Consider the following 18,796-nt stretch of genomic DNA (forward strand, 5'->3'; position numbering starts at 1 on the left):
TGTGGCTCGGTGGCTGGCACCCACCTCAATGGCCTGTCAGTCAGAAGTTTGTGGGTTGACGACCCACTCTAGAGACTTCAGCACAAAAACATTCTGACAGTGCAATACTGAGGGAGTGCTGCACTGTTGGAGGTACCTGTACTGTCTTTTGGGGAGATGTTAAACTGAGATCCTCTCTGCCCTCTCAGGTGGACGTAAAAGATCCTGTGGCACTATTTAAAAGAGCTGGGGCGTTTTCCCGGTGTCTTGGCCAATATTTATCCCTCAACCAACATCACAGGTGATCCGTCGTTATCTCATTGCTGTTTGTGGGAGCTTGCTGTGCGCAAATTGGCTGCCACTCTCCAACATTGCAACAGTGACGACACTCCAAAAGTACTTCATTGGCTGTAAAGCGCTTTGAGATGGCCTGAGGTCGTGAAAGGTGCTATATAAATGCAAGTTCCTTATTTATTTGCATGTGCACAGCAAAACAAATGTGTGGGCCTGGGGGCGGGCGGGGACACTTTATAAAATTCTGGGTGCATTCCTGCTTAGTGTTAATAAAATCCATTCTCAACTCCGAGGGAGTGCCTGAGAAGAAGTACCTGTAATAACATACATTTAAAAATAGGATCAAAAATAGGGATTGCATTGATTGCGTGAGAAGAAGGAGATATTAGGGCATTTCATTTCACGGAGTCAGGCAGAACCAGCAACTTTCCACTTGCTAAAAACACATTTGCTTTTGCAAATAATACTCAGATTAAGAAATTTCCTGCAAGGTGAGCTGATTTTTTTTCTCGCCTCCTCCACCACCTCTTGCAATGTTTGCTGTTACGTCAGTGGGTGGGGAAGCAGGGAGGGGAGTTTTCCCCCTCCTTCTCGCTTGCTGAAAGAGTTGAATGTGACGGAAGTGCAGAGATAAGAGAGGCGCTTTGCAGAGCAAGAGCAGACAGAGAGAGCGAGAGAGAGAGAGAACGGGGCCCGGAGACCGGAGACGAGCCGGAGTGTTTTGCAAAGAGGTGAGAGCGAATGTTTGTAACTGGGGGGGAGGTTGTGACACACAGCAACTCTGGCAAGCTCCTGCAGAGCAAAATGAAAAGGAAGGAAAGAGAGAGGAGGGAGGGCGGGCAAACAAACAGGGAGACAGCGTTGAGTGATTGTGCGTTCAAAGGTGGAGAGCCCGGAGCATTTTATTAATTTGATTGCATTTATTTCAGGCTCTTTCAAGTTGTGTGTTAATCTGCAAATGTGACTTTTTTTTCTCTCTCCACATTTTAAAATCTGTTTTGGTAGGGTAGCGGCTTGCTAAGTAACAAAAAAGAGAGGTCTGAAACTGCCTAATAGAGGGAGGATTTGTGATTATGCAATAAGTATCTTTAAATATTTAAAGTGTATTGCATTTTTCCCCAACTTGTATTTTGTTAGATCTAACTGGGTGTCTGTATATAGTTAGGAGTGTAGCTAATTTAAAAAAAAATAATGCAAGTATCTCTTTTTGTTGCAAAGTGCACAATCCCATGTCGGTTCAATGAAAGCGTGTGGTACTATCGTGATTGACAGCAAGGGTTAGCCAATGGACGCAGGCATCTGTTGTTGCATCTTCCCTCGCTGTTCAATCAACATACGACATGGGCGGGTATTGTGAAGTCAGTTCACAGCCTGTTCAGGAAGAGACTGTAATGGGGTTTGTCAATTGCTCACTGGGCACAAGGGATTGCAGTATCAGTGCATGGCTGGGTCCTCCTTAACTCGCTCTTTTGCGGGCCACAGGAGGCATCTTTGTGTTGGCCCCAGCTGAGGTTGGGATCATGGCCATATATGTGTCAGCTGTGGCTCAGTGGGTAGCACCCATGTGGCACTTTGGCAGAAAAAATTCAAAGAGCAAGTTATTATTTAAATGGAGAAAGATTGCAAAGTGCTGCAGTACAGCGGGACCTGGGGTTACTTGTGCATGAAACACAAAAGAATAGTATGCAGGTACAGCAAGTGATCAGGAAGGCCAATGGTATTGTGGCCTTTATTGCAAAGGGGATGGAGTATAAAAGCAGGACAATCTTGCTACAGCTATATAAGGTATTGGTGAGGCCACACCTGGAATACTGCGTGCAGTTTTGGTTTCCATATTTCCAAAAGGATATACTTGCTTTGCAGGCAGTTCAGAGAAGGTTCACTAGGTTGATTCTGGAGTTGAGGGGGTTGACTTATGAGGAAAGGTTGAGTAGGTTGGGCCTCTACTCATTGGAATTCAGAAGAATGAGAGGTGATCTTATCAAAATGTTTAAGATTATGAGGGGGCTTGACAAGGTGGATGCAGAGATGATGTTTCCACTGATGGGGGAGACAAGAACTAGAAGGCAAGATCTTAGAATAAGGGGCCGCCCATTTAAAACAGATGAGGAACTTCTTCTCTGAGGGTTGTAAATCTGGAATTTGCTTCCTCAGAGAGCTGTGGAAGCTGGGACATTGAATAAATTTAAGACAGAAATAGACAATTTCTTAAACGATAAGGGGTTATGGGGAACGGGCAGGGAAGTGGAGCTGAGTCCATGATCAGATCAGCCATGATCTTACTGAATGGTGGAGCAAGCTCGAGGGGCCATATGGCCTACTCCTGTTCCTGTTTCTTATGTTATGTGCCTTCTGAGTCAGAAGGTTGAGGGTTTGAGTACCACTCCAGGGACTTGAGTGTGTACATCTAGGCTGACACTCCCAGTGCAGTGCTGAAGGAGTGCTGCACTGTTGGAGGTGCTGTCTTTCGGATGAGATATTAAACCGAGGCCCCGTCTGCTCTCTCCGGTGGAGGTAAAAGATCCCGTGGCACTATTTTGAAGAAGAGCAGGGGAGTCATCCCCAGTGTCCTGGGACAATATTTATCCCTCAATCAACATAACAAAAACCAGAATATCTGGTCGTCGTGCTGTTTTAGTGGGAGCTTGCTGTGCGCAAATTGGCTGCTGTTACAGCAGTACCTACACTTCAAAAGTACTTCATTGGCTGTAGGGTGTCCTGAGGCCGTGAAAGGCGCTATAGAAATACAGTCTGTCTTTCTTTGTATCCTGGCACTGTCGGATGCAGCATGTTGGAGCCTGCAGGTTATAACACTGCACTCCTGTGGACGGTTCTGCATGGTGCTACATGCTTGTTCTGCTCTCAAAGATGACCTGTTATGAACAATGCTGCTCCCTACAAGAAAGAAATATGTGTTCAAGCATGCTCATAATCTGTGCCACTCCTTGTGAACATCACTGCCAGGTACTGACGATGCTTTTTTTACATTTGGTTTAAAACGTGTTTTTTTAAAAATATACAGTCAACTTGCATTTGTTTCTGTGCTCCTGCATTCTATGTAATGCTACAAAACTGGTTTTCTAACATTAAATACAAAATGCTCAGCAGGTCAGGCAGCATCTGCGGAGCGAGAGAGAGAACCACAGTTAACGTTTCAGGTCGATGACCTTTCATCAGCATGGTTCGATCAGCCATTTCTAACACTGGAGCGGTATAAAACCTCGCATTTAAATAGCACCTTTCACGACCACCGGATGTCTCAAAGCGCTTTACACCCAATGAAGTACTCTTTGGAGTGTAGTTGCTCTTGTAATGTAGGAAACACGGCAGCTGATTTGCGCACAGCCAGCTCCCACAAGCAGCAATGTGATAATGATTAGATAATCTGTTTTTCATATGTTGAGTGAGGGATAAATATTGGTCAGGACGCCAGGGTGAACTCCCATGCTCGTCTTCAATATAGTGCCATGGGATCTGTTACATTCCCCCTGAGAGAGCAGACGGGGCCTCGGTTTAATGTCTCATCCGAAAGACGGCACCTCCGACAGAGCAGCACTCCCTCAGCACTGCACTGGGAGTGTCATCCTAGATTTAAGTGCTGAAGTCTCTCGAGTGGGACTTGAACCCACAACAACCTTCTGACACGGAGGCGCGGGTGCTACCCACTGAGCCATGGCTGACAATACTGTAAGACAATCATGGATCACTTGTCCATTCGCAACCAGGGTTGGACTGTCTTTTGCCACTCAACTTAATTTGCACTGGCTGTGGGGCAGGCCAAGGGGTTGTTGGATCAGGCTGTGCACAGATGTGAGCTGGAAAACTCCCATGCCTGTCTGCTGGCTTGCTCTGTGGCTTCAGTTGGGTGATCACAAGTTGGCATTGCTGCATTACAGAACAGTCTAAGGCACAGACTGTCCCGGCTGCAGCGGATTGTGTGTGTGTGGGGATGTATCTCCCTCTTGCTCCGTTCATCTCACTGTCTGTCTCTCTCGCGCTCTCTCTCTCTCTCTCCTTTCCCCACATGCCCCCTCCCGCCAACCTCTGACAGAGCCTCCTCCTATCCCTCTTCATCTAACCCCATCCTTTCTTTCCCATGTAATTAGCTATACTGATCATGGAGAAAGGAGAGGGTTAGATGGCAGAGCAGGGGTTGTGTTTGCAAGTGAGATTGGGTGGAGCGCCATGGTGGAGGGAATCTGATAGACAGTTCCAGAGGGCAGGAGTGTAGTTCGCTGAATGAGTGGGCAGCACTGGTGGAGCAGAGGGAACGATGGTGAGAAGTTTAGTGTTGGAGAAGCGGAGGATGACTACAGGGATGTAAGAGCTGAGGTGATCACCTAAGGGTTGGGTTGGGTGAGGCCATTTCAAAACAAGAATGTAAATTTTGGCATAGATGTGTTGGGGCAGGAGGAGTCAGGTGGAGCTTGGAGAGAACTGCAGATATCTTAATAGATGTTTCTTAAAAAAAAAAACTTTGGAATCGAAGAACGATATAACACAGGGTGCTGTGCGAGTGAGATTATTTAGACTAATTTTCCAGGTAATTTCTTCATGCATTAGTCTAGATGTATACACTCTTTCTGAAGTTAGGCCCAGTTACAAAACAATCCACTATCAACTTGCTAATTTTTATTTTTGTTTGTGGTTGTTGTTACGTCCATAATAAAGTAATGGGACTGAGTACTGTAGGTTGTTTTTGCAAGTAAGATTGGGTGGGGCACCATGGTGGAGGGAATCGGATAGACAGTTCCAGAGGGCAGGAGTGTAGTTCGCTGAGTGAGTGAGTGGGCGGCACTGGTGGAGTAAGTGTGACCTTAGTCTCTCTATTCTAACTCCAGAGTGTTGGTACAGCATGGGTGGCCTGCTTATATACAGTGCTCCCAAGGGATGCTGGGACACCTTGGGACTCCAACAGATACGCCCTCTGGTGGCGGTAGAATGCTGGTTACATAGGGTTGCATACATAAGTTATTTTTGGTTTCCTCAAATTTTGTTTTCTTGCGAGCATGTGAATCTTAGATTACCCCCGCCCCCCCCACTATTCCCAAAGCTTGATGCACGCTCATCACTGCTTCAAGCCACCAGCCTGACTGAACGGAGGGCGGTGGCTCCTTGTCCGTAAACCGGGAGCAGGCCAGATGCACATTCCGAGTGTGTGAAATAAAAGGGGTGGAGTGGAGTGAGGCGCTGTTCAAAATTCACAACTTTGTGGTTCGAGGCATACAGCACAGAAGGAGCTAGTCCCACTGCCCCCTGCTCTTCCACACCCCCCTGGGCTTGCAGTGATTTTCCTTTTCAAATATTATATCCAGTGCCCTTTTTAAAGTTGTTATTGAATCTGCTTCCACCGCCCTTTCAGGCCGTGCGGTCCAGATCATCATAACTTTGTTTAAACAAAAATCTCCTCCTCTCCCCTCTGGCTACATTGAATGTACAGCACAGAAACAGTCCGTTCAGCCCAACTGCTCCGTGCCGGTGTTTATGCTCCACACGAGCCTCCTCCCACCCTGACTTCATCTCACCCCATCAGCATAACCTTCTATTCCTTTCTCCCTTGTGTGTTTATCCAGCTTCCCCTTAAATCTTTGCTATTTGCCTCAGCCACTCCCTGTGGCAGTGAGTTCCATATTCTCACCACTTCTTTTGCTAATTATCTTAAATCTGAGCCCTCTGGTTACCGACACTCCTGCCAGTGGAAACTTTCTCCTGAAACCGTGGAAACCTTTCGTAAGATTTTTAATGGCCTCGTCCCATCCCCCGATGCTTCGAAATTTTTCCTTTCCTCCTGAACTCTTTTTTTAGTTTGTCAGTTATTTGGAGACTAAAAGCTGCCTATTAAATTGTGTTCTCTGGGCGGATTTACTGAATCTTCTCAATTTAAAATTAAACCTCAGGAATTCCATCATTAGTTACTTGTAAGAACTTGTGTGGACATTGATGTGTCAGCTGTGGCTCAGTGGGCAGCACTCTCGCCTCTTGAGTCAGAAGGTTGTGGGCTTCAGGTCTCACTCCAGAGACTTGAGCACATAAATCCAGACTGACATTCCCAGTACAGTGCTGAGGGAGCGCTGCACTATCGGAGGTGTTGTCTTTCGGATGAGACATTAAACCGAGGCCCCGTCTGCCCCCTCAGGAGGGTGTAAAAAACCCCACGGCACTATTTCAAAGAAGAGCCCTGGGCCAATATTTATCCCTCAATCAACACAACGAAAACAGATTATCTGGTTTCGCGTTGCTGTTTGTGGGATCTTGCTGTGCACAAATTAGCTGCTGCGTTTCCTACATTACAACAGTGACAACACTCCAAAAGTACTTCATTGGCTGTAAAGCGCTTTGAGATGTCCGGTGACCGTGAAAGTCTTTCTCCATTCTCGGGAGTACTGATCTAAATGGGTTTGAAAAGGACAAATCCTGCTTTGTTTGCCTGTGCTGTGCAGACCCTCTGAGTCAGACTGTAACTAAAAGCATCTCCACATTGGCTCTGCTGCAGCAGGAATTGAAATTAATAAATGCCATGCTGGTAGCGACAGTACAGTACATCTGCAAGAGAGCTAAAATTGCTAGCTGTACAGATGAAAGAAACTCAACGTGAATACTCTTGAGCAACCAAATGCAACTCCAAGCCTCTGCAAAAAGAAAACTCTTATGGAGAGCACCTTTTCTTGTATATAACTGTCTGGATTATAAATTCACCCAGGGCTGAAGGAAGCATTTTGCAGGAATACAGTGACAAGTGAGGCACTAAGAAAGAAAGACTTGCATTTATATAGCGTCTTTCACGACCACCGGACGTCTCGAAGCGCTTTACAGCCAATGAAGTACTTTTGGAGTGTAGTCACTGTTGTAATGTGGGAAACGCGGCAGTCCATTTGCGCACCACAAGCTCCCACAAACAGCAATGTGATAATGACCAGATAATCTGTTTTTTTTTGTTATGTTGATTTGAGGGATCAATATTGGCCCAGGACACCGGGGCTAACTCCCCTGCTCTTCTTTGAAATAGTGCCATGGGATCTTTTACATCCACCTGAGAGAGCAGACGGGGCCTCGGTTTTAATGTCTCATTTGAAAGACTGCACCTCCGACAGTGCAGCACTCCCTCAGCACTGCATAGGGAGTGTCGCCCTATATTTATGTGCTCAAGTCCCTGGAGTGGGACTCGAACCCACAACCTTCTGACTCAGGCATGGGTGCTGCCCACTGAGCCACAGTTGACACTAGGTGGCAAGAGACAGCCTTTGCATAAATGGCAGCGTACAGGACCTCTGCAAAGCACAAGAGACTAACTGCTGGGCTTGCAGACATCCTCGATGAAAAATCATTAGGCCTCTGCATACCGACGGATCTAAATTCAATATCTCAGCCTCTGGCAGGCTGCAGGTTGTACATTGTGTACTTAAGTTTCATCCAATCTGCTGCAGTTCTCCGACGCAAGATGATATATGTATATATAAATCTTAGAGTCTTGCATTAAATGCAGCTGACAGTATTCAAACGATATTCTCTAAGCCCCAATTATATCAATCGTAACGTGCTGTCTTGTGTTAAGTTTCTCTACTTAATGTCCTTCATTTTTATGATTGCTAATCAAATAGAAACAGACCATTTGGTCTCTACTGAGTTTAAAAAAAAAAAAATTATTCATGGGATGTGGGCATCACTGACAAGGCCGGCATTTATTGCCTATCCCTAATTGCCCCTTGAGATGGTGGTGGTGGTGAGCTGCCTCCTTGAACCGCTGCAGTCGTGTGGTGAAGGTACTCCCTGTTATGGAGGGAGTTCCAGGATTTTGACCCAGCGACGACAAAAGAATGGTTGATATACTGGGAACATGGAGGTGGTGGTGTTCCCATGCGCCTGCTGCCCTTGTCCTTCTAGGTGGTGGAGGTCGTGGGTTTGGGAGGTGCTGTCGGAAGAAACCATGACGAGTTGCTGCAGTGCATCTTGTAGATGGTACACACTGCAGCCACGGTGCGCCGGTGGTGGAGGGAGTGAATGTTGAAGGTGGTGGATTGGGTGTCAATCAAGCGGGCTGCTTTATCCTGGATGGTGTCGAGCTTCCTGAGTGTTGTTGGAGCTGCACTCATCCAGGCAAGTGGAGAGTATTCCATCGCACTCCTGACTTGTGTCTTGTAGATGGTGGAAAGGCTTTGGGGAGTCGGGAGGTGAGACATTTGCTGCAGAATACCCAGCCTCTGACCTGCTCTTGTTGGCCACAATATTTATGTGGCTGGTCCAGTTAAGTTTCTGTCAATGGTGACCCCCAGGGTGTTGAGGGTGGGTTTATGCTCCACATGAGCCTTCTCCCATCCCAGTGTATCTCGCCCTATCAGCATATCCTTCTATCACTTTCTCCCTCGTCTTTTTGTCTAGCTGCTCCTTAAAGGCATCTAATGTTATTTGCCTCAACTAAAAGGCATGGAGTACAAAAGCCTATGCTAAACCTATACAAAACAGTAGTTTGACCCCAGCTGGAGTATTGTATCCAGTTTTAGGAAGGATGTGAAGGCTTTGGAGAGGGTGCAGAAGAGATTTACTCAAACGGTTCCAGGGATGTGAGAATACAGTTATGCGGATAGACTGGAGAAGCTGGGATTGTTCTCCTTAGAACAGAGAAGGATAGGAGGAGATTTGATAGAGGGATCTAAAATTATGAATGGTTTGGATAAAGTAAATAAAGATTGTTTCCAATGGCTGAACAGTCAGTAACCAGAGGGCACAGATTTGAGGTGATTGGGAAAAGAACCAGAGGTGAAATAAGGAAAAACTTTTTTACACAGCGAGTGGTTAGGATTTAGAATGCGCTGCCTGAAAGGGTGGTGGAGGCAGACTCAATAGTCTCCTTCAATTGGATAAATATTTATTTGAAGGAGGAAAAAAAATTGCAGGGATGTGGGGAAAGAGCGGGGGGAGTGGGACTAACTGGATTGTTCTTCGAAAGAATCGGCGCAGACTCGATGGGCCGAATGGCCTCCTTCTGTACTGTTTGATGGTTCTACACCATGTGGTGGCAAGTTCCTTATTCTAACCACTCGGGATGAGTGACAAGTGAACCCATTGCGTTTTGTCACTGAAATCGGCCATGGTCAGCGAGACGAGCGTTTAGCTGGAGGTGGGCAGGTCGCTTTCTCTCCAGCCCACTTTCTGGCTTTATTTGTGCAGTTGTACCCACCTCAGTACCCATGCCCTCTGCGTACCTGTTGCAACAATCTGATTCCTTTCAAATTGCCCCCCAAATCATCCCAGGGCACAATGGAATAGTCTCTTGTAGCCCAAACAAGATAACTGATAATGCAATGTATGGGGCAGTGCTAAATTGATCATGAATATGCTGCTAAAGGATTATGTTTTTTTTTACTGGTGGTGTTTGGAAAAATGTATTTGAGAGCAAAGCAGCTCAAACTATTGTATTGTAAAAGAAAGAAAGACTTGGATTTGTATAGCACCTTGCTTGACCGCAGGATGTTCTAAAGCGCTTCACGGCCAATGAAGTACTTTGAAACTTAGTCACTGTTGTAATGTAGGAAACGTACCATCCCAAAAGTCTCCCACAAACAGCGATGTGATAATGAGCAGACAGGGCCTGGGTTTAACGTCTCATCTGAAAGATGGCACCTCCAACAGTGCAGCACTCCCTCAGTACTGCACTGGAGTATCAGCCTAGCTATTTGCAGTAATTACAGAGGAGTCTTCCTGCAGTCTGCCACAGGGAAAGTCATCGGAAGAATCCTCCTCAATCGCCTTCTCCCAGTGGCTGAAGAGCTCCGCCCAGAGTCACAATGAGGATTTCGCCCACTAAGGGGCACTATGGACATGATCTTCACCGCGGGGCAAATCCAAGGAAAATACAGGGAGCAGCATCAACCTTTGTACATGGCCGCCTTTGATCTCACAAAGGCCTTTGATACTGTCAACCGTGAGGGATTATGGAGTGTCCTCCTCAAATTTGGCTGCTCTCAGAAGCTTGTCACCATCCTCTGCCTGCTTCACGATGACATTCAAGACGTGATCCTGACCGACGGATCCACCACAGACTCCATACACGTGTGGACCGGGGTCAAGCAAGGCTGTGTCATCGCACCCACGCTCCTCTCGATCTTCCTCGCTGCAATGCTCCATCTCTCCTTCAATAAGCTCCCCGCTGAAGTGGAGCTAATCTACAGAACAAACGGGAATCTGTTCAACCTCCGCCGCCTACAGGCCAGGTCCAAGGTCGTCCCATCGTCTGTCATTGAAGTATGCAGACGACGTTGCGTACGAGAGTATGGGCCTTGCATTAAACATCCGTATGGGCCTTGCATTAACCTCGCCTGAGAACTCGTATTATCGTGTGGAAGCAAGAGAAGAGTATAACTAAAGGCCATCAATATAAGATAGTCACCAAGAAATCCAAGGGGAATTCAGAAGAAACTTCTTTACCCAGAGAGCGGTGAGAATGTGGAACTCGCTGCCACAGGGAGGGGTTGAAGTGAATAGTATCGATGCATTTAAGGGGAGGCTAGACAAGCATATGAGGGAGAAGGGAATAGAGGGTTATGCTGATAGATTTAGATGAGGAAAGACGAGAGGAGGCTCAAGTGGAGCATAAAGGCCGGCATGGACTGGTTGGGCCGAATGGCCTGTTTCTGTGCCGTATATCCCATGTAATCCCAGGAGGTTAACTTATTTTGCGTTCTGCCATTGAAGGTAAACATTCCTGTTTTAAAATACAAAAGTTTTCACAGCAAATGTTTATTGCAGTCACTGACTTTAGTTTGCAGTTTCCTAACAAGACCTTTAGTATTTATTGGAGATAGTAATGTTCTTGAAGTACCATTTATTAGAATTTATGATGGGATTGTTTGGCAACTTTGGTCGCACTGGGAGATGAAATGGGTCGAACTGTACAGCAGGCGTTAATGTTTAACCGGCGAATCATTCCATCGCTCAGCCGCTGAAGTAGTGCAACAACAACAACCTGTATTTGTGTAGCGCCTTTAACATAGTAAAATGTCCCAAGGCGCTTCACAGGAGGGTTATCAAACAAAATTTGACACCGAACCACATGAGATATTAGGGCAGATGACCAAAAGCTTGGTCAAAGAGGTATCATAGAAATTTACAGCACGGAAGGAGGCCATTTCGGCCCATCTTGTCCGCGCCGGCCGACAGAGGAACCAACCTCATCTCACTTTCCAGCTCTCGGTCCGTAGCCCTGCAGGTTACGGCACTTCAAGTGCACATCCAAGTACTTTTTCAATGTGGTGAGGGTGTCTGCCTCGACCACCCTTTCAGGCAGTGAGTTCCAGACCCCCACCACTCTGGGTGAGAAAAATTTCCCCTCATATCCTCTTTCAACCTCCTAAAAATTACTTTAAATCTCTGTCCCCTGGTTGTTGACCCCTCTGCTAAGGGTAGGTTTTAAGGAGGACAAAGCGGCAGAGAGGTTTAGGAAGGTGATTCCAGAGCTAAAGGCCCAGGCAGCTGAAGGCACGACCACCAATGGCGGAGTGATTAAATTTGGGGAATCAAGAGGCAAGAATTGGAGGAGTGCCGAGATCTCAGCGGGTTGGAGGAGATTACAGAGATAGGCGATACCATCCTGTTCAAGAGAGCGATAAGATGACTTGCTCCTTGCTCCCAAGTATCTGCTGGTACTTGCTCTCGAACCAACCACTAAGGGGTAATATGTGGAGAATCTATGAATGTGTCTTTGGATCCTCGTCCTATCACCATACACTGAACATTAGGATTTCAACATGCAGCTCCATCACCCTACCACCTGATCTTTCCAAGCTGATGTTTACAAGCTGCGATGGAAATCCGGTTCATCGGTGACTCTGCTCACTTGTGAAATTGTTGCAGAATTACTGCGGCCCGTTTGACCAGTGGGTGGGTGTGGAAAAGTTGGCCTGACCATCTCTGACTTTTGCCTCCCCAAAACCCCCCCCCCCTTCCTGTTTGTTATGTTCAGAATAATTCCAAGACTGTATACTGTAAGCTCAAACTGTTGTGACCATGGTCTCTTTTTAATGTAACTCCAGAGTGAGGAAGCAGCATGGTAGATTGCCTTTTATACCTGCTTACCCAGGGTGTGCAGGTGACCCTTGGGTCTCCAATAGGTGTGCCCCCCCTGGTTGCAAGTCTTACACACTAGTAAAGTTTACATACATAACACTCTTCAACTTCCTTTTAAAGATGGTGGCTTTCCCAAAAGTTAATTCCTCTTGCATGAGTTGAGATGAAGATTTGGGCAGAGTGTTAAACCTCGAGGTGGGTGGGGAGGAGGCCTCACAGCTGAGCCAAGTTTCTGCCCTTGGAGATCACAGGATGACGATCAGGTGTGGGGACTTTGGCTGTTTTATTTCCTGCCCCCAATACCAAAATCAGGCCGCAGTGAAACCAATTGCGGTGCCCCCTCAGCACCTTGCGAATGAGACATTAAACCGCAGCCCCGTCTGCCCCCTTGGGTGGCCATAAAAGATCCCACAGCACGAGTGCCCTGGCCAATAGTTATCCCTCAACAAACATCACTAAAACCGATTATTTGGTCAGTATCACACAGCAATGTGATACTGACCAAATAATCGGTTTTAGTGATGTTTGTGGGAGCTTGCTGTGTGCATATTGGCTGCCGCGTTTCCCACAGTACAGCAGTGACTACAAGCACTTGATTGTATACGTCACCAAAACGCTTTACAGCCAATCATAGAATGGTTACAGCACGGAAGGAGGCCATTCGGCCCGTCGAGCCCGTGCCGGCTCTCGGCAAGAGTACTTCAGCCAGTCCCACTCCCCCGCCCTTTCCCCGTAGCCCTGCAATTTTTTTTCCTTCAGGTTGTTATCCAACTCCCTTTAGAAAGCCACAATTTAGTCTGCCTCCACCACCCTCTCGGGCCGTGCATTCCAGATCCTAAACGTTCGCTGAGGTCATGAAAGCTGCAACATAAATGCAAGTCTTTTTTCTCACATCTTAGATTAAAGCTGGACTGTAAATTCAGTAGCGCATGATGAGCTGTAATTCCCCCAGTGAGTCAGCAAGGAAGCTAGATCTGGAATGCTTTTATCTTTTTAAATCCATTTATGTAGTACTTTCCTCACCCAGATGGTCCTTTGTACAGTGACCATGTTTGGGGAGGGTGTGGTGGGAGAGTGTGTTTTGTGTGAAGTACAGTTTGACTTGTATGTAGCTTTGAACCAAAGTCGGACGTTGATCAATATCAAAGAAAGAACAAACTTTCTTATAAATCACTCTTCACAATCTTGGGATGTTCCAAGTGCATTACAGCCGATGAATTACTTTCGAAATGTGGTCACTGTTGTAATGGGGCAGCCAATTTGCGCACAGTAAGCTCTCCCAGCACAGCAATGAGATTAATGACCAGATAATCTGTTTGTTTGAATTATGTTGACCAGGACGCTGGGCAGGACTCCCTTGCTCTGAATACTTTTGAATAGTGCTGTGGGATCTTTTGCTGTCCACTAGAAGGGACAGACAAGGCCTCGGTTCATCATCATCATCATCATCATCATCATAGGCAGTCCCTCGGAATCGAGGAAGACTTGCTTCCACTCTAAACATGAGTCCTTGGGTGACTGAACAGTCCAATAAGAGAACCACAGTCCCTGTCACAGGTGGGGCAGATAGTCGTTGAGGGAAGGGGGTGGGTGGGACAGGTTTGCCGCACGTTCCTTCCGCTGCCTGCGCTTGATTTCTGCGTGCTCGGTATAATGCCACGTCTGAAAGATGGCATCTCCGACAGTGCAGCGCTCCCTCAGTACCGCACTGGGAGCATCCGCCTGGATTATGTGCTTTAAGATCGGGAGTGAGACTTGTACCATCTGATTTGGAGACTGAGCCAAGTCGGTGTCGGTGTAAGAATGTTCACTGGTTCAAATTGACGTCCCCTTTCAGAAATAATAATCTGGGCCAAATAAATTTATAACAAAATTTGGCAGCAATGCTTTATTAGTGGTCAGTTTTTTTTTGGAAGCGTTCGATGAGGCTCAGGGTACTGTTAACAGTTGGGGAATTCAGAAGAAACTTCTTCACAGAGTAGAACTCGTTACCACAGGGAGTGGTTAAGGCGAATAGTATCGATGCATTTAAGGGGAAGCTGGATGAGGGAGGGAGGGAGTAGAGGGCTATGCTGATAGTTGGAAGAGGAAGGATGGGAGGATGCTCGAGTGGAGCATAAATGCCTGCGTTGAATGGTTAGGCCAAATGGCCTGTTTCTGTGCCGTATATCCTATGTATTAAACCCATGGATGGGCCCCTGTTGGCTGCAGGCAAGTGCTACAACAGAAAAGCTGGGTTCTGTTCTCTCTCTCAATCATGCCTGCATCTATTGAAGAAGTCTATCTTGGGCAGTTCCCCGGAGTCCACATTTAAATGCATTCTCCGGTGACTGATGAGCCCAGTGCGGGACCGACAGTCTCTGTCTCAGGCAGGGCAGACGGTGGTTGAAGGGACGGGTAGGTGGGGCGCTCGGGTTGTCGTGCGCTCTTTCCGCTGTCTGCGCTTGGCTTCCGCGTGCTCCCGGCGAAGAGACGCAAAGTGTTCGGGCGCCTTCCCGGATGCTCCTCCTCCACTTTTGGGAATCCCCGGCCTAAGATTGCTCAGAGTCGGGGATGTTGCACTTTCTCAAGGAGGCTTGTAACAATGGAAGGTGGTTGGGGGGGCGGTGCTCGCTCTTCAGGTAACGATGGGGCTTCGTGAATGTTTCAGTTTGCGGCGTCCATATCCGAGGCACAAAGCCACTAAGCAATGCTTCCGACGTACCTGCTGTTAAGCCAGGGCTTTAGTCTGCAAATAAAATCGAACCTTTTTTTAAATTGGTCACCTTGCGTCATCGTGAAGCCCTGAAATACTTGGGTGTAATCTTACACGAGCTTCCTTTATATATAGCGAGTGCTGTCTGCCAAAGGTTTGTGCATTTTATTCTTCACAGTCTGATAGCAGACGAGTACGTACTCTGCTCTTGAGGCCAATAAGCTCTTGGCCTTGGAAAGGTAAAACCTCTTAAATTTATGCGACAAGTTGATGTCGGCTGTAATATCTGTTTTTTAGATTTTGTTTGACAGGAAAGAAGTGTTCTGAGAGTAAAATATGGCGGTAATTTATGCCAGATGACTTTGCTTTTCTGTTTTGTTAGCTTTGCGATGTTTCCCTCCCGTATGTTACCAATTTCTGTTTCTGTCTCTCTCTTTTTTTTTTTATATATAATCTTTTTTGAACAGCAGAATTATTTTTTAAAAAAAGGTGCGGGTTATGTTTGACAATTAAAAGGGCACCCCGTGCTCTGAGCAGGTAAATCCTCTGCTCGAGGCTATATGTCATTTGAAATCCGCACTAAGCATTGAAGCCTCTTGTATTTCGATGCTCAGGGACCGATTTCTACCAGGTCCATGCTGGATCAAACCGGGGATGCCCCTTCTGTGTGCATTTGGCATTAACTGCATGTGTACGGTGCCTTCTAAAGGCTGCAGCTTCAATTAAATGAGGCTTATTTCATGCAAGTTTTAGACTTTTTGAATTGGTGAGGGGGAGAAATTACAATCCTTTGACGTGCCGGGGGCCGATCGTATCGCGGAAAGGATTTGGGCGAGGCAAACTTACTGTCCCTCCGTATCACCACAACTTTTGAGGCGAAGCGCAGAATTGAACTCGTGATATTAAATTAATGACACAAACTTTGCAGAAGTTGTTGTAACTATCGGGACCGATTGAACAGGCTGGAAAGGAGAAGGCTGAGGGGGTGACCCGATAGAGGTCTTCAAGATTATGAAAGGTCGACGTAGAGATGTCTCCACTTGAGGGTGAGACCAGAACTCGGGGCCATCAAAATAAGATAGTCACTGTTCAATCCAGTCGTGAATTCAGGAGAAACTTCTTTACCTAAAAGAGTGGTGAGAATGTGGAACTCTCATTACCACAGGGAGTGGTTGAAGCGAATAGTGTCGATGCATTTGACATTAGCCTAGATAAGCGCATGGAAAAAAGGAATAGAAGGATATGGTGATGGGTTTAGATGAAAAGGGGTGGGAGGAGGCTCGTGTGGAGCATGGATCAGTGGGGCTGAATGGCCTGTTTCTGTGTTGTAAACAATTAGCAGAACAAGAAAATGTCTCTTGGTTGCCAAGCGGGGGTGGGGGGGGGAAAGGGGCTTCATTTAATTGAACAAAAAATATGGCAACTTTCAAGCAATCATGCTTGGTAGAATAGTGAGAAATAATGCAATCTTTATAATTATGATATCCATTCTCCTGCATTTGTAGTAATTTTCATGTGCTTTTTTTTCCCCCCACTCTGCAGTTGGGTGATTTGTGTGAGAAGGTCCGATCATGAGCAACTACAGTGTTTCTTTGCATGGCCCAGCCCCATGGGGGTTCAGACTTCAAGGGGGCAAAGACTTCAACATGCCACTGACGATCTCCAGGGTAAGCACGGTTTCTGTACATCTCCCCTCTCCCCCACCACCCCACTGATGCCTGAGCTGTCTGTCACCTGCTGCTCAAAACTGTTGCCATAAGCATCTCTGCGACAGCAACATGACCTGCATGATGAAATATGGTTCAGGATCTACAGAATTGGTGGCATTCTGTTGAGTCCACCGAACTCCCCTGGAATAGAGCATCAAACGCTTGCCTGTCTCTCTTTTTGCTACTGAATATACCTTGGTATTCTTTTGGAACGTTGGTGCCACCGTACGGTATACAGCTGCCGATGTTGGCATAAGCCAAGCTATTCCCAAAGGGTGGTCTTGCATTGTCCTTTTATTAGTGCCAGCCGTGGCTCAGTGGGCAGCACCCTCGCCTCTGAGTCAGAAGGTTGTGGGTTCAAGTCCCACTCCAGGGACTTGAGCACGCAAATCTATGCTGACACTCCCAGTGCAGTGCAGAGGGAGTGCCACACTGTCGGAGGTGCTGTCTTTCGGATGAGACGTTAAACCGAGGCCCCCTTGTGCTCTCTCAAGTGGACGTAAACGATCCCACACACGCTATTTGGAAGAACAACAGGGGAGCTATCACCGGTGTCCTGGGGCCAATATTTATCCCTCAATCAGTGTAACAAAAACAGATGATCTGGTCACTATCACTTTGCTGCTTGTGGGAGCTTGCTGTGTGCAAATTACAGAGGACATTGTTGGCAATGCTCATTTGTGTCCGTGCAGAGTCGACGGCAAGCGTGCGAACCTCAACCACGGCTTCCTGCTCGTACTTGGTCCAAGGGTTTCCACTGTATCTGCCCGTGCGGTACTTTCGGCATATCTTGAGCTGGAAAATTCCATTCATCAGTTTGGCTGGGGCAACTTGCCCTGGCACGATAACAAAAGCAAAGCAGCACACTGACTTTGAAGGCAATGTGGAATGTGCATTCTGTCTTTAGCTGTTCTGCCTTTATTGACACCAGTGGCAGGTTTGCGCATCAGTCCCTGATCACTGTCGGCTATGGCTCAGTGGATAGCACTCCAGTGCAGCGCTGAGGTGCCACCTATCGGATGAGACAGGTGGACGTAAAAGATCCCGCGGCACTTTTTTGAAGAAGAGCAGGTGATGTTCTCCCTGGTGTCCAGGGGCCAATATTTGTCCCTCGATAAACTTCACTAAAACAGATGATTTGGGTCATTATCACATTACTGTTTGTGGGAGCTTGCTGTGCGCAAATTGGCTGCCGCGTTTCCCACATTACAACAGTGGCCGCGCTCCAAAGGTACTGCATTGGTTGTAAATGGGTTTGGGACGTCTGGAGGTCGTGAAAGGCGCTATAGAAATGTAAATCTGTTTGTCTTTCTTTCTACAAGTCTCTGCTCAACCCCAGTGTAAAGGCACTAGATCCACCAGCCTCTGGCAGCAGGCAGCACTGCGTGATAAAACGCGCCACTGACCCGAATATAAAAGGGTCCTCATCTCCACAGGGGTGGGGTGGGAGGAGAGGAGAGGGGGGGGGTGCGGGGAAGGTGAAGGATAACTACATTTTTAATTAAGTAGGGTTGTTTTCTTTGGAACAGAGGAGGCTGAGGGGAGACCTTATTGAGGTGTATGAAATTATGAGGGGCCTAGATAGCGTGGATAGGAAGGACCTATTTCCCTTAAAGGTGCCAATAACCAGGGGGCAGAGATTTAAAGTAATTGGTAGAAGGTTTAGAGGGGATTTGAGGGGAAATTTCTTCACCCAGAGGGTGGTGGGGGTCTGGAACTCACTGCCTGAAAGGGTAGTAGAGGCAGAAACCCTCACCACATTTAAAAAGTACTTGGATGTGCACCTGAAGTGCCGTAACCTACAGAGCTACGGACCAAGAGCTGGAAAGTGAGATGAGGCTGAATAGCTCTTTGTCAGCCGGCGCGGACATAATGGGCCGAATGGCCTCCTTCTGTGCCGTAATTTTTCTATGATTCTATAAAACTACACCTTCCTTTCTACACCTTCCTTTCTTAAACAAACCAAGTCCACTCCTACAAAAAATAATACGTCCTTTGTTATACAGGGTAGTCACTTTTGAAGCCCTCACTCACTTCAAAATTGGGAGATAAGCTAGCC

At 47.0% G+C, this 18,796-nt stretch overlaps 1 protein-coding gene across 12 annotated transcripts in view; it reads left to right on the forward strand.

Moving 5' to 3' along the window:
* The first annotated feature begins 902 nt into the window (after positions 1-902).
* LOC139250361 (PDZ and LIM domain protein 5-like) overlaps positions 903-18,796 on the forward strand; it is a 301,980-nt gene continuing 284,086 nt past the window's right edge. For 10 of the 12 annotated variants that reach the window (XM_070872813.1, XM_070872816.1, XM_070872817.1 and 7 more), the window contains exons 1-2: positions 903-1,004; positions 16,571-16,695. In XM_070872813.1, coding sequence (XP_070728914.1) covers positions 16,600-16,695 — 96 coding nt within the window. In that variant the 5' untranslated portion in view covers positions 903-1,004; positions 16,571-16,599. Of the gene's footprint in view, positions 1,005-15,192; positions 15,268-16,570; positions 16,696-18,796 lie in introns of those variants that run through there. The other 2 variants (XM_070872814.1, XM_070872818.1) reach the window with 2 other exon arrangements.

The sequence above is a fragment of the Pristiophorus japonicus genome, chromosome 2, assembly GCF_044704955.1.
Source record: "Pristiophorus japonicus isolate sPriJap1 chromosome 2, sPriJap1.hap1, whole genome shotgun sequence".
NCBI lineage: Eukaryota > Metazoa > Chordata > Chondrichthyes > Pristiophoridae > Pristiophorus > Pristiophorus japonicus.